Raw genomic sequence first — 26,678 nt, 5'->3', positions numbered from 1 at the left:
CGTAATTTTCGGAATATAGGCCGCTTGGAACATAAACCGCAGCACGCAAAAATCTGCAAATTAAGATTTGAAGTCACCGAATTAGCCGCACCGGCGTATAAGCCGCACCGGCCACAGCGGTTTCAATTTTGAATGGCCTTTCAAATTCTGGACCAGTTCCATTTACACAACGAAAGCTAAAAAAGGGCCACAAAAGTTAGATCAAACTTTTATGGTCAATAATCTTTTAAAAAAAAATATGGAAACTGACGATGAGAAATAAACACCCGGAATTGCTGCCTGCTGGCCCGGCCAGTCCCCCCAACCTATGCCGGCAAATGACAACATTTTCCCGCCGTATTTGAGAGAGTATGCAACACACCCTGTGTCATCTGACTGGAGCGCTACAAATCTTGCTTTGTGGCAAAAGTTGCTGATTGGTTTTGTCCTAAGAATACATCATAGGACAATTTTGTTTCTTGAATACATTTCCAGAAAAAATTATATTGTGACATTTAACAACTGATTGTCAATAAAGAAATGTTTCGGACTCCATAAAAAGTATTAGTTGTTGTGTGTTTTTTGGAAACAGTGAAAATATTGGTAATTATTGTTCCCAAGAAAGTACACCAGAAACTACAGAAGAACTCTGGACAGGATTTTTCCAGCAATGGAGAGCAGTGTTATCCCCCGGTAGTTCGAGCAGTCGGATTTCTCACCTTTGTTTTTATACAGGGATATTATTACGGCATCACGAAAGTCTTGGGGAAGTTTTCCCTGCTCCCAGCAGTGGACAAGCAGCTCGTTGAGTTTGAAGGCACTGGACCTCCTTGTTTCCATACTTCCGCTGGAATACCATCAATCCCTGCAGCTTTGCCACTCTTCATTTTCTCAATGGCCTTCACGATCTCTCGAAGAGTCAGTGGCTCATCAAGTTCAGCTTTTACTGGTTGCTGCTTGATATGGTTGAGCACTGATTCCTGAACTTTACGTGACGTGCTAAAGAGCGTGCTAAAGTGCTCAGACCAGCTGTCCAAAATGGCTTCTTTGCCTGTTTAGTGTTAGGAGATCCTTCCCATCTGTGCTCCGTCGAGGGCTCTGGGTCTGATGAGATGGACCGTAGACAGCTTTTAGAGCCTCATAGAACCCCTTGTAGTTGCCAGTATCAGCTCAGAGCTGGGTTTTCTCAGTGAGGGATGACCACCATGTATTCGTCATATCCCGGAGTTTGCGCTGAAGGATGCTGCATGCCAGACGGAAGGCAGCTTTTTCCGCTGACAAGTTGTAGGATGCAGCTGGCAGAGAACAAGGGTACTACCTCTACCCAGACCCCCCTACCTCTACCCAGAGCCCCCTACACCCCAGGTGTCAAGGAGTACGGTACGCACATTATGTACGTACATTATGTACGTGTGGGGGTTGGATTGTAATGCAGTATATTTCGAATCTCTATCGCAGTGTCATAAATGCGCGTGCAATTTTCACAGTTTCCGCGGAAATTTTAAGCATATCAATAGCATATCGGCTAAGGCCGCATCTTGAAATTGAATGGGCGTTGGCACCCTGTTCTTTCTGAAGGATCCTGCAGACTTTTTTTAACAAAAGAGCCCTTGACAGCCCGTCCCAGCACGGGCCAGAACACTTCATTGAAATAACAAAAGGTATGAACATGACCTGCCAGGCCAGGCTGAGTGACAGAGAGACTCATTTAAATGTAAATGGCGGGTCAGTCTGCAGAATACCCTTTTTTTTTAAGCTATAAAATGCGCCCTCACAAAATTTTATTGGTTAGGATGGAAACAAATATTACGATACAGACTTCTAAACAAAATTGGTCAAATGCAAAATCGCTGTTCGCCCAAAAATTTATAAGCCTTTTCATTTTCAGCAAGAGATTTTTTTTTTTTTTTTTTTCCCTTGGCCATTGCCAGACTGGTTTGACACATGGTTATGTGCATGCATTATCCGTGTTGACGTTGCTGCGTGTTGTGTGGAGCGGGATCGGAACTATACTTTGCCCGTGCCCGATGCGAAACAAACTGTTGGCCGTGTGGCATTGTCTGGCCGTATCGCGGTGTTTTCTCCGCGCGTCTGGACAGAATGAAGGTCCAGGGGGAAAAAATCGTAACTTTTTTGTTATGAGTGGTAAAAGCCTGACTCAAAAATCAACTTATTGATTATTTAATGGGGATTCCTTTGATATCAAACTTTCTTTTAGGTATTGGAAATATAGATTTATAAAACATGTGAAAATTGTAATGTCAATCTTACAGAATTGAAACTCCTAAGTTGGCCATTTCAACTTGAAATGCAACACATATGAAGCTGACTTGAATGCCATTGATTTTGTTGTGTAATCCTCTATACAATGACGCAATAATTGAATAAGATTTCATAAAAAAAAAATGAAATTTACTGTCATGTATCTTGCTTCACATGTACTGGCTCCAGAAAAAGAGAAAAAAATGTCGTGCCGACCTATCGACCCAATTCTTTTTCGAACTGTGTTACCCGGACCAAAAGTGTTTTTTGTTTGGCCTAATATATAGAAGACGTTTTGTTGATTAACATTTTCATTTCCCACGCTCTGTTTGGCGATGAGCCAAACCTTTCCTGCAAAAGCCAGGATCGTTTGGAGTTGTCAACGGCTGTTTACTGTGCAGACTTATGAGTGGGGCTGGGGAGTTTATGATGGCAGGCAGCCGTGCCTACCATACATGTACGTACATTTTGCCAGGAGGTACATGTAGATCGTAGTGCAGGTGTCATATGAAAATCCGACTCCTATGAAAATCGGAACCCTTTTTCCCTTTTATTGGTTAATCCCTCGCACGTGACAGGTCACTCTCCCATTATGATCCCAAAAATAGCATAGTATCGTACTCTCGCAAGCCCAATATTACCAATGAGTCCACATTTCATGGAGTCGGATATTCAAGCTATACCGGCATGGCCCGGCCGCGCCGGCAAATAAAATGTGTAACCTGTGCGATATTCATTTCTCCAACATATTAACCCCGAACTTCAACATACTTTGTTCATTACAGAAGTAGTTGTTTATATGCCTCATTTTTGAAATCGTTTTATTGTTATACTATATCATAAATCATGTTGATATTATTTAATAAAAAAACAAACTATGCGATTTTATATAAATTAGTCAGGATGACCATGGTGACGTGACTAGTAATATTATTAATGTTATGCCCCATTATTTTATCATTCTAGCTAACACTCTTCTACTCGAAATCTGTCCATATTTAATCCAAAAAGTTTAAGCCAGTTCAACACTTAAAGTTATGATTTCCTACGATTCTGTTGAATATTATTACTGTCCCAATGAAACCACCGTCAAATCTGCTACAGCCAACAGCTTGTTGAATTGAACGCGTCTTGCAATGCGATGGAGCATGTGGTCAACATTGATCCTCACCGTTGATCCTCAATTCGCCGAAAACCAACTGTAAACTTGGAGAAGGAAATTCCATTTGTCCAAGTTGTTGAAGCTGCACCACTAGTAGTACTAGTACTTTTAGTAGCAGGACGCAGCAAAATGTCCCCTTTTTGTAACTAATTTGGTGAAATGTGCACAAAATCTAGTGCGTCAGGTCCTTCTGCTTTTTGCATGCGCAGTCCGCAGACTATATGTTTTTGATGTGTCGTCGACGCGTCCTGTTACCCCTATGTCAGCCACTTGAATTAGTACGCAATTGTAACATGGGAGCTGACTATTTGCGTTGCGTGCTTCGGGGAAATCCCCGACAGCAAAACAGCTGTTTCATGTATTCTTTTCTTAAAACATTTTAGTACTTGGCCTTTTTATAATTATGTACGTCAAATAAATAAGACTTAAATCGAATACTTAGACCCTCACAATTCTTTCCAAGCTTCCAAACGTTAAGCAGTGAATAACCCAAAATGTTGCCCATCTCAATTTTGTTGTTCATTCAAATTTCCAAATGGCGCTACTTATAGAAAAATAAAACTTCTCAAATCTTCAAAATTTGGTGGCAAACTTATGTAACACATCGTTTTTACTTCATTCCGATGAAGTGGTGAACTTCCAAAACATTATTTTGCATTGAAAAAAGGCAATCGGGGAGCAAAATCAGTGAAATATTTTGTTAGAACATGTAGAGTGACATAAAAAAACGCTGATATCCCGGCAGTTATCTTACGCAGTGATATCCTCCATTTACCATCGGCTTTTGTTACAATCTTTGTAAACCTTTTTTGGAAATCTTTTTGGAAATGTTTGCAGATGACGAATTCGCTTCGCTCTTTACTTAGCTATTATATTCCCTGGTATACAAACAGGCCAGTTCCTGCTCACACATAATGTACACGCATCTTTGTAAACATACAATCGTGGACCCCCTATTGTCCCTAATCCTCATTCCTTTGTTTGTACTTTAACTGTTTAGCAACAGCTCTCATTGGTTTTGTGCACGAATTTCAATCGTTGACTATTGGTCAATCGTGGACATATTGTTTGTGCCCTAACCCTTTTGTCCTAGGTCCACGATTGCCGGTGTTTACATACTCAGGATTGTATTCGCTGCCTACACACATTACGTACTTGGAAACGTTGCTGCATGATGTACATGTATTAACTGGACAGTACGTACAGATTAAGATTGACCACTGATTCGTTTTGGCTGGTACCTTTTATTGTTTTATGCATAGATTACCAACATGACACTTGTGGTTTATATATAACGGCGCTACGTTGTGCTTTTGAACTGTGCTGGACTTCCCATTTTCTTTCTTTTTTTTAAAGTTTTTTCTTTTGTTTTTTAATATCCAATGGTTACACTTACCAACAAAAATAAAAGATTAAAACCAAAAAATAAAATGGTGTCCATGACGCAGTCGCACATTGTTTGATTCACTGATAACCCAACCTCGTCCCCAGTGCTTACTTTATTTCCAACACGGTTTCCAATAGTAAAGCCTGGATAGGAAACTTTCTTCCTGTATCCTGATTCGATACCACAATTGGCTAGTAATGGATTTTTATCGTGTACTTGGTGTTGTTATTCACAACGTGCAGTACGTGTTTTTGCGATCATTCGTCCACGCCTTCTCGAAAATATTAATTTCCTTTCCAGTTTGTTAATATTAATATGAAATGTGATACTGCATATTGCTTCGTTAAGATCGTAACAGTTTAATTGAATAAAAATTGTGTTTTCGTAACTCACGCCATGCTCGCGCTGCTACGAATTGACTCTGTTTTTACCCCAGACACCATATATACAAAAACAAACGCTAATGTAATGCACATGCAGGCACCAGACTATTCCTCATTTGCATACATGTTCAAAAATCTTGCACATGCAAATGATCCAATACCAGGGTGAGAGAGCAGGTAGTGATGGGCGCGTACTGCTCGACACCCTGGGTACGAGGTTGCTGATAACCCAACTCTGTAAGTACAGAGTTGGGTTATCAGTGAATCTAACAATGTGCGACTGCGTCGTGGACACCATTTTATTTTTTGTTTTTAATCTTTTCACTTCTATGGGAGTTAAGGGGCAGGGTACCAGCTACAAATCTTGTCATTCTAGTTTGCCGCGGGCGATGATAAATCGTGAAAGTTCTTTATTGGGCAACTGAAAATGAAATTCGGGCAACCAGATTTCAAAGGCCTGTGTATAGCGCAAAACCAGTGCAGGACTATACTGCATGCAACATATTGTTTCACCATGTGGCACGATGCATGTAATGTATGCAAAGAACGGGCGTGGAGTCAGTCTACTGAATTCAAAGTAGGTTCTCACTTTTTATCGACAACATGGAAAACAGTAAATTTAAACTATTTCTGATGTTGTTAAGAAACATGTTGTGATGGACAGAATTGACCGTTTAAATATGTTTTGCACATCCTTTTTCATTGTAACCATGTTTTTGGCAACTTAATAATTTAAATGACAAATTTGACATGGTTGGACTATGAAAACAAATTGCTCACCAGGCTGATAAAAATTGGTTTATTGGTACATACAATGGTTTCAGCAAGTTTTTTTTTCCTCGGCTTAGTCAAACTTTTATTCCTGAAATTCCTGTGGGCCCGTCAAAATATGTCAATAAGTATCAATAAGTTTCAAAGTACTTTCTTTCAGAATGCAAGTTTAGCGTTTGACTTTGTTTCAAGATAATTTGTATAATTTGTCTTTTACAATAGACATGTGAGTATCATGCCAACAACAGTAAGTTTAAACTGCGAGATCTCCTCAGTGTTCCAATGCAGAGATGTATGAAGTACCATCTACTGCTTAGGGTAAGTCCATTTTTCTAGGTTTAATATTTTACTTTTGGGACTAAACTATATTAATTACATCAGAGCCACCTTACCTAGGCAGATTTTGTTGTTTAGCGAGTAAGATATCTGCACTAGTAAGCAGAAGGTTCAAGATTCAAGTCCCACCTATGTAAGTGTAACTTTCTTCTCACAAGCTCTCAGACAGCACTGAGTATTAATTGGCATTTAATCACTTTGCAAAAACATACTAACTAAGATTGAACCACTTGATCTTCAAACTTTTATACTGGTTATCTTGATCTTTGGAGATTCTGCGGAGAACCTGTCTGATCAATGAAAATCGGAAATTTCCAAAGTTTAAAAGTTTAAAATTAGTGCAGGAGAAGCCTACCAGATAAGATTGGAACTGACACAAGCATCTCAATATGGTGCTTTGGTGGGATTTGAAGCGGTGCTTTGGTGGAACTTGAGCCGGTGATTTGGTGGGATTTGAACCGGTGCTTTGGTGGGATTTGAACCGGTGCTTTGGTGGGATTTGAACCGGTGCTTTGGTGGGAACTGAACCGGTGCTTTGGTGGGATTTGAACCGGTGCTTTGGTGGGATTTGAACCGGTGCTTTGGTGGGATTTGAACCGGTGCTTTGGTGGGATTTGAACCAGTGCTTTGGTGGGATTTGAACCGGTGCTTTGGTGGGATTTGAACCGGTGCTTTGGTGGGATTTGAACCGGTGCTTTGGTGGGATTTGAACCGAAACTTTGGTAAGATTTGAACCGGAGCTTTGGTGGGATTTGAACCGGTGCTTTGGTGGTTTTTGAACCGGAGCTTTGGTGGGATTTGAACCGGAGCTTTGGTGGGATTTGAACCGGAGCTTTGGTGGGATTTGAACCGGTGCTTTGGTGGGATTTGAACCGGTGCTTTGGTGGGATTTGAACCGGAGCTTTGGTGGAATTTGAACCAGAGCTTTGGTGGGATTTGAACCGGTGCTTTGGTGGGATTTGAACCGGAGCTTTGGTGGGATTTGAACCAGAGATTTGGTGGGATTTGAACCGGTGCTTTGGTGGGATTTGAACCGGAGCTTTGGTGGGATTTGAACCGGTGCTTTAGTGGGATTTGAACCGGTGCTTTGGTGGGATTTGAACCGGTGCTTTGGTGGGATTTGAAGCGGTGCTTTGGTGGGATTTGAACCGGTGCTTTGGTGGGATTTGAACCGGAGCTTTGGTGGGATTTGAACCGGTGCTTTGGTGGGATTTGGACCGGTGCTTTGGTGGGATTTGAACCGGAGCTTTGGTGGGATTTGAACAAGAGCTTCATGTAAAGAAACGCACTTAAGGTGAAGTAAATATATTTTAGAGTAGGTGAGATCTAAACCAGGGCCAAGGTGGTGAAAGAAGTGGCTCATACCACTGTTCCAATCTGACCATCCTCCGTCCTCCATTCCCATTGATACTAGCGTTGAGTGATCCAACCAACTTGAATGATCTAAGGTCCATAGGAGGTTTAAATATTCAGATCTTTTGTCTTCATCTGTTTTTTTTTTCTAGGAACTCATCAAATACACAGACAAGACACATGCAGAGAAAAAGGAGCTGGAAAAAGCCCTGGAAATCATGCAGGTCAGACTCTGCATTCTGATACAAAAGCCAGTATCACAATACTTGTGTTTGAAGTGAGCGGGACTAGGGCTGCTCACATGCCATGCACATGCATTGGGTTTTGTTTTTCTGATGTTTATAACTCTGTGAAACTGCCACAGCTGCTTATGTGTTCTCAGCTTTCATTTTGGAGGTACATTGTTGAAATGGTTAGTGTATTGTCGGCAATCAGAAAATATGTTGTCTACAAAGTTGAATGTCCAGTACCTTGAAAAAGGGTTATAAGTCTTTTGTACAACATTTTTTTTCACATATTAAATTTATTCACAAACAAGTATCGAGAAACAGATTTTTGTATTGTGAATGCAGTATTGTGACACCATCAAGTAAATGTCACACCCCTAATTGTTGCTTGAAATCGTATTGGTCCATAATGAAGGATCTTTATAAACAATCCAAAATTAAAGGAATGTTACAGGAAATTACGGAAAGATTCTTTGGATGATTATAAACATCTGACCTCTTGAATGGAATTTTCACCCATGAAACATTTTCTTCTCAGGTTCTCAAGTGTGATTTCACCTCAGTTTTCTCTCTATTTTCCCTCAGGATATATGTCTGTATGTGAATGAAGTCAAGAGGGATAATGAAATCATGCAAACCATTAGAGACATCAGGAAAAGGTGAACCAACCGGTTCTTTTCAGAACCACACATCTCCCCAAAAGAGATTTCTACATGGTGTTACCGCAAACCTTCACTAGTTCATGCCACCACCATGCAAAGTTTCCAACCTTACTGATACGCAGTATGCAAACCATCAAACAGAGTGCTGGTGATCTTTTGGGGTTGTGCATTACAGGCCATTCAACTTTGGACCTTACACCTTTTGTTGTACACTAAATACTTCTGACTTCACACCGTACACTAAACTGTGAATGTTCATTTAGGAATGTCAGACAAAGATAGCTTTTTACCTTGATTAAGCTCTTGACATGAGAAAATATCAAGTTTGCAAATGAAAAGCTTGTTTTCAACATGAAGTCAAGCAAAATAAACTTTGACAATTGCCTCCTTTGCATACCGATATTTAAATGCTTTTGATCATTGTGTGCTTTCACCACCGCAAAGGAAAACTTCCTGATCATGATGGGAAAAACACTAGAGGCTTCCAACAAGTACAATGTACATTGTTTTTATTAAGCCATCATATTAATGTGGGCATTAGAAATGGTAGGTAAGACGGAATGGACAATGTGAATACGTTTTTCCCCCTACTGTTTGCAAATTGCTGGAAACTGTTCAGGGTCAGATCGTGAATCCGTTGGGTAAGCGGTTAGTTTATTATTTCTTTTTAGGTCATAAAAGTAGCATTTCTCAACAATTGCACCTATTGTCCATTTGTAAGAAACCCCCTCTGGTAGAACAAGAAGCGCAAGCACCCATTGTTCATGTATCAGAAGGGCGGATCCAGAAACCAATTTTTTTTGGGGGGGGGGTGTGGGCAAATGTTTTTTTTCCAAAAAGGGTAAGGACATTAAGTATATAGTATCGTGCGCTATTTCCACGTAATATTAAAAGTAAACACTATGTGTAGGGAGATACGCAACGTTTTAATTTTTTCTTGAAAATTGAAGACAAAAAGGTGTCTACTAATCCGATAAAAGTAAGACTAAAAAATTGTTTTTGGGGGTCATGCCCCCCCCCCCCCCCCCCCCCCCCCTGTTGGCCTCCCTGGATCCGCCAATGATCTGTTATAAAACTTCTCTAGTGCCATGGGACACAATCAGTACCTGGGCTCTAGCCCTTGAAACCAGGATTAACAACATAAGCACTGCAACAATTGGTACCTTGTGACTAGATTGTCCACTAATGTCCAGGTACACCATATTTTCAAAACTACTTGTTAACAAGTCGATAGCAATGCCCTTGCACGCACCAGGTCAACAAATACTTGTAACCATGTTCCCATACTAAAGCAAGTATTTAGTACATATTTTTCCTCATAGGAATGTGTACATTTTGGTTTGGACTATTGAAATATGCTGGTTTCGACAGTGATCTCATCCAGCTTGTATTAGTCGTGTTTGACTGTATTCATTGTGCATTGGAAATATACAAATGGAATCTTAAAAGGGTTGAGATGAATGAGTGCAGTACCTAAAAAAATGCATCATTGTACTGTTAATATGCCTTTCTACTTCGCGGGCTTCATGGGTGATAAGCTCATGAACGATCAGCTCATATACACACGCACATACACCTTTTGGGCTCTACAGTATGGCTGTGATGTATGAACAGTTATATGTACATACTACATAAACATGTGGGTTTGAAATGGAATATCATTTTGAGTAAAGCAATTACATCATTCTGACCATAGGTATATTATATTAAAAATATCCGTGTCTGACATTTCTAACTGGAGACGCAGAAGTTCAAGTTTATAGTCAAAGGAGTATGGTCAGAAGTTTAATGACCTGTAACTCACAAACCATATGACGCAAAGCAGTTCAATGTGTGTTTTGAAGTTTACTCATGACAATTTTATATTAGCAAATTTAAAGAAACCAGTGAGATTGACCCGGGTAGGTGTTTCAGGTATGTGGAATGGACACAGAATGACCCTGATGGATCACAAGTCACTACAAGTTCATCATAAGCCCATCACAAGCTATTCAAATGAACTGTGACAAAGACATTCCTTTGCTATTATTTATGCTCTGTTAATTGTGACTGGACTTGTGATTTACTGGAAATAGAAATTGTGATGTTCTTGTGATCCATCAAACGTATTTTGATCGCAAGACTACCTCAGAGAGAGTTTTATCAATAGAAATTCATGGGTGGGCAAAATTGGCACTTCCCCACCATGAAATATGTTTCAAGGTTAACACCATTTGTCTGCTATACTTGGCACATCTATACTGCTATCCGCCAAGCAGTACCATAACATCCACACCAGATGGTAAGCAGGTTTGTGGTAAAGAGTTTTTCCAAAGATAACACATGACATACTGTTTCGATAAATAAGGATGTACATGTAGATATGCAAACACAACAAAGCAGAGCTAAAATAATAATGACAAGTTTATTTGAATTGCTTTTGTTAGAACCTGACCACTATTGACAAGTGATGTTGACAAGTGATAGACTTTTATTGCAACTTTGTGCCTTGCAGTATGGTCAATTACCAGGGGGGCAATCTAAACCAGTACGGACGCTTGCAGAATGACGGAGAACTCAAAGTCAAAATGCCTGCAAATACCAAAAAAGGGTAAGCTGACCACAATTTATTTTCACACAGAATTGGTTAGATGACAAAAAGCCAAAGCATGTGGTAGATGAGCCCAAAGTTATGAACAAAAACAAAAGAAACTAAAATTCATTATTTCTTCTGGAAACCTTAACTTTAATCATGTATTTTTTTCATGAATATGTAAGCTCAGCCAATTCTCGGCCTTATATTTAAACAAATCTCCATAGGTGATTTTTTTAAAACCATTGATAGAGTTTTCCTAGATTCCATTACACGATTATCACCCTGATGAACAAAGTTGCATCACACAATTTTCCTTTCTTGATTGACAGTGTCATGACCTCTACCCAGAAGTACTGTTTCCTGTTTGACAAGGTCATCATAGTGTGTAACAAGGGTGGAAAGGTAAAGAAAGCTGCATCCTAAAACCCAAGTTTTCATGTTCACTTCATTAATTCCCTACTTACCTGTTGGACCTTTAATTGCATATTTCCCTAGCTATGTCAATTCTGACATGAAATGCAAAAGAGTTTCTCAAAATGCTGTTAAAGATTCCATTGATACATGTACCAGGGTTGATTGATAAGTTCGTGGCCTTAGGTAGAAGATGAGCTATAGGCCTATGGGTTGGACTGATATTGTGTGCAGTTCAACTTGTTGAATGATTACACAGATAAAAATAATAATAATATCTAATTCTTGTATATCGCCAAATCCGTCAAAATTGACGCTCAAGGCGCTTCACAGAAATAAAAATGAACCAGTTAAAATTTAAGAACAAACTAAAACTTATACAAAGAAAAACCTTTAAAATAACTAGGTGAACAATTGAAATAAGTTGTCTAAAACAGGCAGGTTAAAACGGACAGACACAGTAAAGCAACAGCGAGACGACCACGATAAAGAGACTTAAAAAAGACTTACACAAACAGTGGGAAACACACAAATCAGACAAATAACAGAATAACCATAGACAAGACACACATTCTGGTTGATAAAAGACAGCCAAAACTGTCAAGACAGACAATAAGAATGAGACAAACGGATGGACAGGCTAATGAACAGTCCTACAAACACATTAATGCAATACAGCATGACAGCACAAGGTTAAACATTGACGCTCAAGGCGCTTTACATATACAGATATACCAGTTAAAAATTAAAATACAAGAGGTGTACAAATTAAAATTATCTGAAACGGGCAGATATAAACGGACAGGCACAGAACATCAATCAAGTAAACAGAGAGACGACCATGACAGAGAGAATTAACAGCACGACAGCCATAACGTACATAAAAAAAATCATTACAGAACTACAAATAAACCAGTTACAATTTAAATTGAAGTCTTAAAAACAACTTAAATTATGCAAATACAAGTAGGTGTCTAAAATAGGCAGATATAAATGGACAGACAGAGAACATCAATCAAGCAAACAGCAAGACGACCAGAACAGAGAGACTTAAAGGACCACGACAAAGAGACTTGAAAAAAAAAAAAGACTTACATCTACACAACATAGTGGGAAACATACACTAGACAAACAGATGAACGGACTAACAGTAGACAAGACACACATACTGGTTGATAAAAGACAAACTGTCAAAAACAGACAATTAAGCATGAGACACACGATGGACAGACAGATGAACTAACACACAGCACATACGGCACAGAATGTAAATAGCATGACGGCCACAACAGAGAGACGTAGACAACAGACTAAGAGACACACACAACAGACAGACAAGACAAACGAACGGACTGACAGTCTAAAATCTTTATGCATGTGTAAAATGAACAGACACAACTTATAAATATTGACAGGCACCAACCCGACGCCCCGACCAGTATGTCCCTATCGCCATCAGGAGACGATGATCTCCTGATGACAACCAGAGCGCACCGATTGGAATGCCGAGCCCATACGATAGTCACATGACCTCTCCCAGAACCACCCACCCCCTCCAGAGCATTTTCTCGGTGCTACCAAAAATAGTCGCACTTAAGACACATGCTGGCTATGAATGGGCTACATGAGAAAACAAGTGAGTCTTCAAAAGTTTCTTGAAAGAGTCAATAGATGTGGCCGTGCTGATGTGTGCCGGTAATTGGTTCCAAAGTGAAGCTGCAGAATGTTGAATGGCGCGGGGTCCCCATGAGTGATGAACACGGGGAACAACCAGAGAGATGGTCTGGGAAGATTGAAGATTCCGGGTTGGTTTATACCTTGGTAGAGCTTCGGTGAGATATGCTGGTGCGGATCCACCGAGTATGTGGAACGCAAGTAGGAGAGTCTTGAAAATGATTCGGTTCGCGACAGGTAACCAATGGAGAGACTGCAACACTGGACTGATGTGCTCTGAACGTTTGGTCAAAGTTACTAGTCTAGCCGCAGAATTTTGAAGTCGTTGAAGTCTGTCAAGTTGATACTGGGGCAAGTTATACAAGATCGAGTTGCAGAAATCCAGTCGAGAAGATATGAGTGCATGCACAAGTTGTTCCGTTGCTGTGTGAGTCAAGTATTTGCGGATGAATTCAAGATTTCGTAGATGGAATCTGACCGACTTGGATAAGTTGGATATATGATCATTGAAGGTCATGTGACTATCGAAGATGACCCCAGGTTTTGAGCTGTTGCAGATGTACTGATGCAGCTAGCACCGATGTCTATCGACGAGATATTCAACTTGGCAAGGTTAGTCTTGGTGCCAAACACCATGAAGCATGATTTGGCATCATTCAGCTTGAGGCAGGGGGAGCTCATCCATGTTCTGATGTGATCAATGCAGGCCTCGAGCTTCGTCATAACAACTACAGCACTCGATTGAAGTGGGCTGAATGATGTAAACAGTTGAATGTCGTCTGCGTAGCAGTGGTACTGAATGCCGTATTTCTGGATTATTTTACCAAGCGGACTGGTGTATAAAGAGAAAAGAAGAGGTCCGCTGACTGATCCCTGTGGAACACCGCAGCACAAAGGAACAGATGCAGACTTTATGTTTTTGATGCAAAGTGACTGATGGCGATCAGTGAGATATGACGACAACCATTGCAGAGCAGTGCCCTTGATCCCAAGTGAAGATAGACGGTTGATTGTTGAAGAATATGACCTGACATGTGGGCGAGAAGAGTTTCAACGCTGTGGTTTGAGCGATAGGCTGACTGGTATTTGTCAAGGAGACCATTCATTTTTAAAAATGAAGACAGTCTGGCAAAAACCACACGCTCGTGTAGCTTGGAGAGATACGACAGGTTCGAAACAGGACGTTATGCATGATATCAGGATCCAGATTTGGCTTTTTCAGCAACGGTCGCACTAGTGCTGATTTTAGGGTACCTGGCACGACCCCGGATTTCAGACTCTGGTTGATGATGCAGGTGATTGCTGGAGCAATTGCATCCACACAAGGCTTCAGTAATGATGTGGGGATCGGATCGAGCTCACACGATTTAGTAGGTGTCTTCAAAATGAGCTTCTGAATTTCCTCGAGGGAGGCAGTTCTGAAAGAAGTCAAATATGGCCACCCTTGTGATGGTGATGGTGACGTTTCAGCAATACTTGCAGTAGATGGAGGTAAGCTGGCACGAATGGTCGACACCTTGGAAATGAAAAACTGGCTGAATGTGTCAGCAAGAGATTCTTTACAGTCATGTGATGGCAAGGGGGAGGTTGTTTTTCTGTGGAGCAGTTGATTAACAACCTTGAAGAGTTGTTTCTGGTCACCAGAGCAGTTGCCAACTACACTGGAGTAATACTGGCACTTGGCTTTCCTAATCACTGATATAGTATGATGACGTTGCTTGCAATACAGTTGAGGGTCAATCTCAAGGCGTGAAGATCTCCATCTGCGCTCCAGCTGTCTACGCTTGCGTAAAGCTTCAGACACCTCGTTGTTATACCAGTTCGTGTTTGGACGTACTTTGAAGGTGCGTGTTGTGGCTGGTGCATGCTTGTTCAGGATGCCAAGCAAAGTTTTGTTGTACATTTCAACTCCAGATGCAGGATCCTTAACGGTCTCAGAGCAAACCTCGGTAAACTGACATTCTGTAACGTCACTGGAGAAGGCATTTATGTCAATCGAGCGAAGGTTCCTTGAAACAACAGTTGTGGTAGGGACAGCTGGTTTGTGAAAAGGCACATCAAATAGGAGTGCAAGGTGATCAGAGATTCCTTCAACGACTCGGATGTTTGAGAGATAATAGTCATGATCATCACAGCGTGTTATGAGTAAATCAAGAATGTTGTCACATTGCTGAGTTGCTATATTTATGTGCTGTTGCAGTCCATGTGCAGATAACAGATCTGCAATCTGCGCAGATTTCACCGCTGAAGGGTTGTCCATGTGAATGTTAAAATCACCTGTTATAGTAAGCGACGACTGGTCGAACAGGTAACTGTCGATGAAACAAGCAAACTCATCAAGGAAGGTACTGAATGCCGCAGTGGACCCAGGCGGTCGGTAAATAATCACCAAATGCGTGGAAGTAGCGTTACTCACTAACTCTGCCTGCAGCACTTCAAACGAACTGAACGTCCTCACATTTTTGCGGATTTTAACACTGATGGTGCTCCGGTACAACAAGCCGACACCTCCTCCCCGCTTATTGGCTCGTGGTACGTGATGGAACGAGTACCCATCGGGAGTTAGACCAGCAATAACAGCCGGGTCATTTGGAGTCAGCCAAGTCTCAGAAATCCCGATGACATTCAGATCATTCTCCCGCACAAACTCCACAAACTCATATGTTTTGTTTTCAATGCTGCGAGCATTCAGCATGCAGAACGTTGTCAACTACATTCAATGATGTTGTAGTCTCATATGTACTTGCAGCAGATTGTCGCGAGTGCAGGATACATCACGAAGGCTGTTAAGTCTCAATGGCCGGTTCCCAACCACAACAGGAATGTCATTGTAGCCCAGCATAGGCGACCGCATAGTCAACATGTTTCCAAACGTACCTGCGAGCTGGTTAAAGTCACAACAAAAGCCCTCCAGGTCAGAACAAAAATCACAAAAATCCTGCTAGCCGCCCTCAAATATAGGTTCTACAACCGCGCCTGGTGCATTGTCCTGCTGAAACGGGAATTCTGGGCGGATAAACGATGAGCAGAAGAGATAAAAATGTTCACGGACAATAACAATGAAACCTACGCCAGTAGGCATTACCGGCTGGTACGATAATAACTTCAAACTTCCTGTGTAATCATTCAACTAGTTGAACTGCAATATCACTCAAAACTGTATAGCTCATCTACTTCGACCATAGGCCACAAACTTATCAATCACCCCTCGTATATCACATGATTCATGGCAAGCTCATACATGTACACTGTAACATATGGGACACCTAGTACCAATACAATGTTCACAGTGTAAGAGAATGGCCCCTAAAGACACAATATCAGCATAGGGCTAGGGTTTGCTAGAGTGCATGAGGCTTACTCCAAATGATACGATGTAAAGTTGAATGCGCATGTTTAATTCCAATTATCTTGTATCTGGCTCATTTTAAACAAAGCACCATGGTGCAGTGTCAGAACTAGATTTGCCTTATGAACCGAGAGCCTTAAGTATGGGCTTCAATCTAGTCTTTGATCACTTCAAGTGCAGCTTTGTCCTTGCTGAAGGGGTTTTATTCAGTGTAGCACACATTCAGTTCCTTTTAATCAAGGATACCTCTGTTAACTTAAAATGCGTTGATTTTGTCAAATTGGTTTCGGAACTTAAAAGGTATCAAATTACAAGCGATTGTAGTTTTTAATAAATATCAATTTGTTTTGTTCATAACTCATGAACAAAATGATCTCTGAAGGCAAAAGTCACCTGACTTTTCCTTCTGGGGTCACCGGAAGGTCAAAGTTAGTTGAATTTAAAAAACAACAACGAAAGAAACGTCGTTATTAAAACAAACAGACTTTCTGCCAAATGGTTCAAGGAATGAATATGAAACCTCGTAGGAACATGAACCCTTTTTCAAAAATGTGGTAATTTTTATGACATCATCATAATTACAAGCAATTAAAGGTGAAAACTTGACAAGATAATTGGGACTGTAACTTTTGAACTGAATTGAGTGCTGTGTTCATTTTTGTGTGAGGTGGTAGATATTGCCTAGGACAACACATTTCATTGCCGGGGCACAATGCTGCTTGACCTTTACTTCCAGGGTTACAGGAAATGCATTGAGAAATGAATATAACTATACAATTTAAAAAAATGTTCAGTGAGGGATGCCAAACACAAAATGACATTATGATGTCACAAACACAAAAGACATTATGATGGTTCCTAATTTAAAAACTATTTATCAAAATTTTACCAGGTTACCAATAATCAAAGAAGGAGGTTATGTTTTCATCAGCGTTGGTTTGTCTGTTAACAAGATAACTCAAAAAGTTATGGACGGATTTTCATGAAATTTTCTTTAGGGGTGGTCCTTGGTACAAATTCGTCTCCATTAAATGTGCAATAAAATAGGGAAGTCCTGTGGATATGCAAGTTTCTACTGCTCTCTTAAACCCGTAGAGTATTACATATGCATTATTCCCTAGAGGGCACTAGCCATTTGCTAAGATTTATTACCCACAGTACCTTGCGGCCCACCCGCCATACTTCCTTTTTTTTCTTCTCTTGCTATGTGACAGACATATATTTTCAGAGCTCTCGATTTGCTCATACTTCGTCTTTCTTGAGCCATTCATTTTAGCTAAAGGCGAGACACCAAAAATACATTGACTGTTCGCACACATGTGCACGCCAGGAACGCATTCTTTTGTTTGAGCAACCTCCTGTTCTGCACGCGTTCCTTTACAACAAAAGGCCAGTCATGGTCTGTGCACTCAGAAAGAACTCAGCAACACTAAAAGTATGCGAAGAAAAATGTGTTTAGTCCTCACTACAGGAATGGTACTTACTGGCACCATGGATGCTGCAAAGACCGTGGGCCTCCATATAAACACAAGCAAGACAGAACTTATGTCATTTGATCCTTCTTGCCCAGGAGATCTTATCCTGGATGGTGAAATAATCAAGAAGGTAGATGACTTCAAGTACCTGGGTTCAATGATGGCATCAACAGAAAATGATGTACCTCTCCATCACCATTTACCAGCGGCAGCTTAAATGACTTGGACATGCGCTGTGAAAACCAAAAGACGACCTGGTTAACCTCTACGCCCTCTACCAACCTGTCCACGGGATCTGTAGGAAAGGAAGACCTTCCTCGATGTACCCACAGTACATTGCCAGACTACTCTCTAAAGATGTAGCTCTTACACCTAAGGAGATCCGTGAGGCTGCACAAGATAGAGCCATTTGGAGAAACCTTGTGACCGGCTGCTGTGTAGTGGACTAGTAGTAGTAGTAGTAGTAGTAGATGTAATCTCACCAAACGACAGGTCTCTGGACTTAGCAGAGGCCACCCGCCACATAAAGTTTATCATTACGACATTGGTCTTTATCACCCTTCAACGCATTTAACGCATGGTGCATGGTCAATCTGTAATGATAATAATAATAAATATTAATAATAATAATAATCAACCGCCAGCTCCCAGTGTACTGTTCCAAATTCCCTAGAGCCAAATGCGTGGCATGCTAATGCCCTCCCCTTTGCGTGGACCAACTTGTTTTCCTACGCTTTTTCCTCGATCTCCCTACTAATAGTCATGTCTCGGCAATTTGTTTTGAAAATGGGTTTTCTGTTTACATTTTTGGAAAGATCTTGCCAAAAGAAGAAAAAATATTTTTGAATCATAAAATTTGGCAAAACGGTTTTTGAAATAGAGCGTTTTCAATGTTATAACATTTTGATGCATATTTCAGCGTCTAACTACTAAATGTCTATTTTGTTACAAAAAGCCATTTTTATGTCGATCTAAATCAAAACTAGACACGACATGGTTGTTTCATGTATTTATTCAAGAAATATGGTGTAATTTCTACACAAAAACGGTACATGTATAAAAACATTTCATTTATTTGTCATGAATAAAATATTAATCATGAAAACTGAATTGTTGACCGAATCCCTTTGTTAACTGCATGGTCCTCTGAAAAAAGTCCAAGTCCCCTTCATTAGATATTCATGCTGCTGTATTTTTCATATGAGAGTCTTATACTCAATTTAACCTTGACAATTATATGTGTCAAGGTTTCAAAGTAGGTTACCTTCTTAAATTTTACGAAAACAAAATAAATTATCAAAAAAAGATCCAACACATCAAAATATGCTCATTAATATTCATGAGCGGGACAAAAATGACCCAAATGTTCATGTTTTTGAGATGTTAACATACTTTGTATGGGTATTTCAAGGTGCTGAGTTTAAATGTGAATTAAAAATTCCTGTTTTGTGCTTCAAAGTTGATAATTTAATCTTATTTCAGTAAAAAGTATGAGTTTTTTCTGAGTTTTGAATGTTTCAAGGTGTAAACTTTCACGAACACTTAGGCCTATCAGTATTCTAGCATAATTTTCTCATGACATACTTACAATTACACAATTTTGCATTGATTTCAGTGTGAAATAATGCATGTACCTGTTTTATATCAACCTTGAAATAGGAATTAAAATTTAGAGAAAAAAATGAAAAATTGATCTTATTTTTTTAAATTCAAACCATCGGGTGTAAGAATGAAGAAATGAACAGCCAAAATTGAGTGGGCATATCGTTTCACTGCACACCTTATGGCTGTCTCTTTAGCTGTCATCGCATATATACTAAAAGTTATTCGCTCATCGTGATTTTTATTCGCTGTTTTTAGCTCTTAAACTTTACATTTGCTACTTTTTGTCAAACATTTCAATAAAACTTATCAGTAATGTTCAATTTTTCAACTAAGGACGGTAATTTTTGCGATGTACATCCACTGATTCAGGCGATTTTGCAAACAGAGTTGTCGGCCATATTGCCCATTTTAGCGTCGCGCACAAAACTCGTGAAGTCCAAAGTTATGCTGGTTTTCTTTCAATCATTAAAGTGTTGATGGCATCAATAAATACAAGTATATTTGACAGTAATGTGATGATTGAACATCAATAAAAACTATATACATGTGAGACTCATTTATTCAGAAATGTACGTTCTGACGAGGTTTCCCCTTGAAGTTTGCCGAAACGATACCGGATTCAGAGCGCATGCATCGTGGACTTTCATTGGATACCAAATTTGTCGTCAATTGGTTGCACAATCACAACTTTTCAAGTCATTTACCACGAAGGGTGTGGCGCATGCAATTTCGCGAAACCTGGATTCGCGCATCGCTGGCGCCAAATTAGAGGCATAATTGTACTATTTCTACATAAGATATGTCCATGAAACTTCAGGAAAATAATAATTACATTGTTTTATAACAATTAGTTAAATATAAAGCCCCAAAAAATATTTTGTGTTGGAAAAAAACGATATTGTTTTTACTGATAAATTTCGTGTGCGGGACTTTATCGGAAGCGAAGCGCGATGAGTTTGACTTGCCTCCTACTAACCTAAGTACTTTGGAAGATCGAGCAGGATCCCTACAGGGTCCTCCTGATTGTGGTGCTGAAACTGATTCTCCAAGTTTGGTTCGGTTCAGTTCCAGTTCGAATTTATTTCTTTTCCGAACATCGGTTCGGGTTCGGGTTTGGAAGTAAATGTACAATGTACATTGAAAAGCCTATACATATACTTTCGCTGGATCGTTGCCTACGATTAGAACATGTTTACATATCCCCATACGATATCAACAAATACCAACAGTGCTATCAACAAATACTTGCCGAACTTCCGAACCGACCATTTCGGTTCGGTTCGGTTTTGTTTTGTTCGGAAGGCCATGTTCGGCTATTTGGCCCCGTTTAAACCTGTGGACTAGGCTACTGTTCTTAACACTTTCTTGAAAACAGTTTTCCTCCTGACGGCAGCCACAGTGCACCGCATGTGTGAACTCCACGTCCTGACCATAGGTCAAGGATATTTGCGTTGGGAGCCCAGCGGGGTCCACCTGATGCCCCATCACTCTTTCCTTGCGAAGAAACAGTTGGCAACGTTCTCCCCGCCTGACATCTTCGTTCCTGACATCTTCGTTCCTGACTTGAAGATCTTCTCCTCTGTCCCAGAGGACAAGATCTCGTGTCCTATCCTGACCCTTAAGTGGTACCTCCAGTGGACTGCACTGATCCACGGTGATCACCAGGCTCTATAACCACGGTTTTGCCACATCGTCCAGCATCCTGCGATACAATCGCTTGCTAGGTCGTGACGGCCATACGACTCGCATCGTTTGACTGGCCTATCCTGAACTGAGTACACGCCCACAAAGTTCACAGTGTGGCGACCTCTTGGGCCTTTGTCAAAAGATTGCCCCTTGCAGATATCATGCAAGCGGCATGTTGGAAATCCTCCAACACCTTCACCTCCTGTTATTTCAAGGATGTGCTGCAAGCCAATGGCAGAACCATCGTCAGCCCTCTCTACTGCCCCAGTGGCGCAACCGGATCCAGTTCCACCTCCGCTGGCGCCCTGCAGTACCATCCAGTGACGGCTTACTCCATTATGGCAACAGCCAATTCTTCTGGTTTACTTTAGTGGGTTTAATCTTGTTGGCTTTGGGCTCACGCTTCCTTGCGGCCCACTTTTCACATTGTATACTCTTGTTTCATACGTGAACCCACCTTCCTAAAATGGTGCTACTCTGCATATGTAGTAATACTCTACAGGTAAGTAGAGGGCAGTAGAATTCCCCCCACCCCCCACAGAAGCGTGGGTTGATTCTATTAGCGAATACTTACCTGTAGAGTGCCCGCCCGCCTCCCCACTCTCACATGCGCGTTCACTTATGTGCCTTACGCTTGAGAAAAGAGAAAGTATGGCTTGCGGGCTGCAAGGGAATAATGCATAGAGGTAGTAATACTCTACGGGTATTAGTAAGATCAGTGTTCTTTCAACAAAACAAAAAGAAATTACATAGGGATGTGTGTGAATTGTGATCTTTTTTGTGATCCGTGGACAGAACCTTAAGCCGAAAAAAAACTTCTGCTTCCGATTACTTGCCTTTCAAAAATGAGCTAGGTTTACGCACGTGATTATAGTCACCGTGACATCGAATTGCGAAGTAGTTATATCGCGAAGCGATTCGTAAAAACAACGGAGGTTTCTTTTGAAAAAAATAGCGAACGTAAGTAAGAAAACAAATAAGTACAAGCATTTTTTTACGCAAAAGGGTTGTTGAGAGGTATTTTGTGAAGACAGAAAAGACAACAAGATTTTATTTGTATTTATTCAATCATTATTAGGCCAAAAAAAAAATAGTCGGTCTCTGGTCAGACCGAAGTTCCGGAATTGATGCGGCGACGCGGTTTTTTGTTTGTTTTTTGGTTGCTTTTTTTTTTCTTCAAGCTTGTATTGTACAGACAAGGTGGGTACTATTTTGCTTTTTTGTGTCCTCATAGTACATTGGTGTCCTCCATAAATTGCCTTGGTGCCCTTTATCATTTGCCTTGGTGCAATTTCCCCATTCCTTGGTGCTCCTTGGTACAAAAATGTGAGGAGGCGCGGCAAAAGAGGGCGCTGTTGTAGCTTCCGTGTTAATTTGAAGAAAAAAAAAGGTTGACGCGCATGATTAAAATCGACGCGCGCGCTGACCAGAGACCGAGTATTTATTTTTTTGGGGCCTTATTTTAAATTTTTTTTGGAATTGCCGATAAAATGTTTAGGGTCGCAGCCTAAAAATAGGGTCGGTTGGGTAAGGGGAAACAGAAGTGTTTTTTGGGGGGCCTTAAAACAGTGGTTGTATTTAAAATTTCGTAACTCGAAAAGTACATGAGTGATTTGAATAATTTTTGTACTAAAAGAAAGCTGATGAATTGGGCTTTCATATCCTAGATTTTGACAGTGCTACATACAGAACTTCAATAATACAGTAGTCCCGACATTTTTTTTTTTTTACTAACCCTGTATAGAGATCAGTGATTTTGACCCGTTATTTATTGTCGTTCCTGAAACTGCCCTGGCTATAGACCAATCCATTAAGCCCCTCCTTATGGTGTTCTGACCAAACACAGCCATGATTTATGTCCAACATGCATGCACAAAAGAGGAGAGGAGCACGTGTTAAAGGCAGAGTCCATCATTTGCAGCTATCCAAAAAGTAACTGACGAAGTTATTGTAGAAAAACATACTTGGTTTAATGATGGTAAGGGTACTAAACTCCCTGTTGAATTGTTCTTTCTGGCATGCTGTGATTTAGAAGAAAACAATAAAAGAAGGTCATTTCCAACGATGCGTCTAAAGACGTATTTTTTAAAATTACCGTTAGTGCATTGTTTTTAATTCGGCGAAGCCGTGAATGAGTGCACGCAAGCGTTGACATGACTCACACACGCGCGCGGTTGCTATTATTTGTCAGTTCAGCACGTGACATCGTGTAGCTGCAATCAACTGAATGAGAATGTGTCCCGGACGCTGTTTTCCCTTTAGCACCCGAAACGGCCCTGCCAATAACTCCCTAAAGTGCCCAAAACTGCCCAAAACGGCCCTGCCTATTACTCTCTGTAGTGCCCAAAACTGCCCTGCCTATTACTCCCAGTAGCACCTGAAACTGCCCTGCCAATTACTCCCTGTAGCACCTGAAACTGCCCTGCCAATTACTCCCTGTAGCACCTGAAACTGCCCTGCCAATTACTCCCTGTAGCACCTGAAACTGCCCTGGCAATTACTCCCTGTAGCACCTGAAACTGCCCTGCCAATTACTCCCTGTAGCACCTGAAACTGCCCTGCCAATTACTCCCTGTAGCACCTGAAACTGCCCTGGCAATTACTCCCTGTAGCACCTGAAACTGCCCTGCCAATTACTCCCTGTAGCACCTGAAACTGCCCTGCCAATTACACCCTGTAGCACCTGAAACCGCCGGAACACTCAATGGTTTTAGGGTTTCTTCTTTGAATAAACATGTAGTACAGTTGTTAATGGGTTTATTTCTTACAGTGTACATGACCTTTGGCCTTTTTTCTGACCTTTACCTTTTCACTGACCTTTCTCCCTTTATGACCTTTTTTTTTGGTTGTTCATTCATATACATACATACATGTTTCAGTTGGACATATTTTAATAATTTCTGCATTTGAAATACAGTCTGTGAGTACATTGTACATTATTAAGTTGAAGTCTTTTGGATATGACTTTGTTTTGAACAACCTTATGGTTTGATCTTTGAGTTCTTACCTTCTGACCTGTTCCGTTTCTCACTTGCACTGTGTAGCTCGGTATGGAAAAGTTCTGGGTATGTACATGTACTTGTAATATATGTCTTCTGCACGATGTATGTCAAGGAAATGTGTTTTCATTTATTTTCAGATTCACAAAGTGACTCACTGTGGCATGTTTTGTGATTGATAATTGATAACTTGCATGGTTTGGTTCCAAATTAAGTTAGCATTACTCATGCTCATTTTAAAAAGTTTTCTTCTCATACATACAATTATCTAAAATGTACATTTAAAGTGGATGATAAATATTGAATTTCAAAAAATATATATTTTCCAAGATATTTTCGTTACAATTGAAATGGGGACCTTTTTTGATGATGATTGATATGAGAAGCTGATGGAAAAAACACCAATACAGCTGGAAAAGATCAGTTAAGATTTCTCATTATCCACTACGGCAAAAGGTAGGCATTGTATGCAGGTTTTGTGTGAATTTGTCAGATTGTTCATATTCTAATTCTCTGACGACTCCACTGGAATGAAAATGACACAAATGTAAACAAATCCACACATTCATGTTTTTAAAAGACCTTTAGAGATGCTAAGATACAAAAGTGGAGATTTCTGTGCCTCTGGGTTTGTTTTTTGACGGCTGCCAGGAACTCTTGTGTGTTTTTTTCCACTGTACTTAACAAAGTGCTCTAGGCTTGCTTTATTAATCATACATATATGTACATTCTCTTCACGGCTAAAAACACATAACAAAAAAGAATTCTCTAACTGAATGGAGTCTAAACTTTTTTATTATTGTATTATTTTTCTCCTGAATATAGAAGCATAATTTGTATTTATCATGAAAATAAGTGGTTTTCTTTAGTGACAGTCTTTAACAAAATTAAAAAACAAATCCATCAAATTTAAATTATTGAATGCATTCTACATGTTCATGTAAACTGTGACAGTTCAAACGGACTGATCAAGTGATTATAAATGGAAGAATATTGATGACAATTTACAGTAACTTTTTGTTGAAATACCACAGAGTGGTTGTTCATTTGCTTAAACATTCAAAACATTATAAACAGTAATGTCATGGTTTACTATAATCATTGTCGGGTTCAATATGGCAGAGTTGTAACGAGTCACTTATTTTTGTGACTCGAGTCGAGTCATTTTAAAGAAGTGACTCGAGTCGAGTTGAGTCATTAGGTCAAGAAGGTCGAGTCTAGTTGAGTCGAGTCACAGTGTGTAGTCGAGTCCAGTCCAGTCCAGTCAAATATTTAGCTCTAGTCAATTCGAGTCACGAATACTTGAACACTGTATAACAAATAAAGACAAGAGAGAAACGCATTTGTATCACTAACACTAAAAACAGTAAGGCTACCAAGAAGTAAAACTGCGGTCTTATGCTGTCTGGTTCGGCTTCGGATCTAGAATTGTTTCCCTTTAGCTTTGTTATAAGGTCATGACCCACAAATCATGAAATCCAGGATTTTTAATATTTATTTTTGAGGTTTTAGGAGCCAGCAGCAGACAAAAAAATACAAAACAAAAAAAACAGCTGGAAGAATTCAATAGGTCCCAAGAAGCATGTATGCACAAAGAAATCAATTTCAGGGGGGCCTAAACCCTCAAAATAAAAACACACATCAAATACGTGTATTGGATTTGTCCGAATTGTGTATAAAACTATATGCCAGTTAGGCCTAGGCCCCCTACAGCCACTCAAAAAAGAGTACTAAAAGGTAAATAAAATAAAGAAATCTACTGGGCAACTCGGTTAGGGGGCGACTTGACACAATCAGTCATTTCCACACAGACAATTTCTTCATCATTTTCATCCAATAAATCCCCCTGAATATCCGAATTATTCATTATTCACCCAAACACATCAGCTACAGAACACCTACCTGTGAAATTAGTACCTGCTACTGAAAACAGGAAGTGGGAAAATCCTCAATTTCGAGCAAAACTATCAAAAGAACATGACAGATATATCTTCGTGTTTTACATTGCAGTGATCTTAATACAAATGATCAGTGCGCCCTCAATTGACGTATTTTTGAGAGAGAGTTCATTCATAAATCGAGTTTCGCAATGCGTATTTATATCGTACCAATGGGTACGATCGATGGTGAAAGGGTTAGTCTGGTTCGGGATTGTATTTTGTGCGTTCTAGAATCACAAGGTGGGAGTCTGTGACACATATATCTGTACATGACTTGCGGTCGCTATATTGTATTCCCAAAGTGACGTGAACATATTTTGCACGGTAAGTAATTGCAAATATTTTTCGTACAGTTTTGCTTTTATTTTTGGGACTCGTGTCTTATTAGCCTTCACTTGAGTCGAGTCGCGCCGAATCATCTGGTAAGGGACTTAAGTCGAGT

The 26,678-nt window shown here is 40.2% G+C and overlaps 1 protein-coding gene across 6 annotated transcripts in view; it reads left to right on the top strand.

Moving 5' to 3' along the window:
* Positions 1-26,678, top strand: part of LOC119720855 (proto-oncogene vav-like) — a 94,777-nt gene that overhangs the window by 11,242 nt on the left and 56,857 nt on the right. For 5 of the 6 annotated variants that reach the window (XM_038190718.1, XM_038190721.1, XM_038190720.1 and 2 more), the window contains exons 7-12: positions 6,167-6,262; positions 7,786-7,857; positions 8,446-8,519; positions 11,017-11,112; positions 11,427-11,499; positions 24,342-24,362. In XM_038190718.1, coding sequence (XP_038046646.1) covers positions 6,167-6,262; positions 7,786-7,857; positions 8,446-8,519; positions 11,017-11,112; positions 11,427-11,499; positions 24,342-24,362 — 432 coding nt within the window. The remainder of the gene's footprint in view (positions 1-6,166; positions 6,263-7,785; positions 7,858-8,445; positions 8,520-11,016; positions 11,113-11,426; positions 11,500-24,341; positions 24,363-26,678) is intronic. The other variant, XM_038190719.1, reaches the window with a different exon arrangement.

This window comes from Patiria miniata, unplaced genomic scaffold (assembly GCF_015706575.1).
Source record: "Patiria miniata isolate m_02_andy unplaced genomic scaffold, ASM1570657v1 HiC_scaffold_9, whole genome shotgun sequence".
Lineage (NCBI taxonomy): Eukaryota > Metazoa > Echinodermata > Asteroidea > Valvatida > Asterinidae > Patiria > Patiria miniata.
The sequence above is the reverse complement of the archived record's forward strand: the minus strand, read 5'-3'. Positions and strand labels throughout refer to the sequence as shown.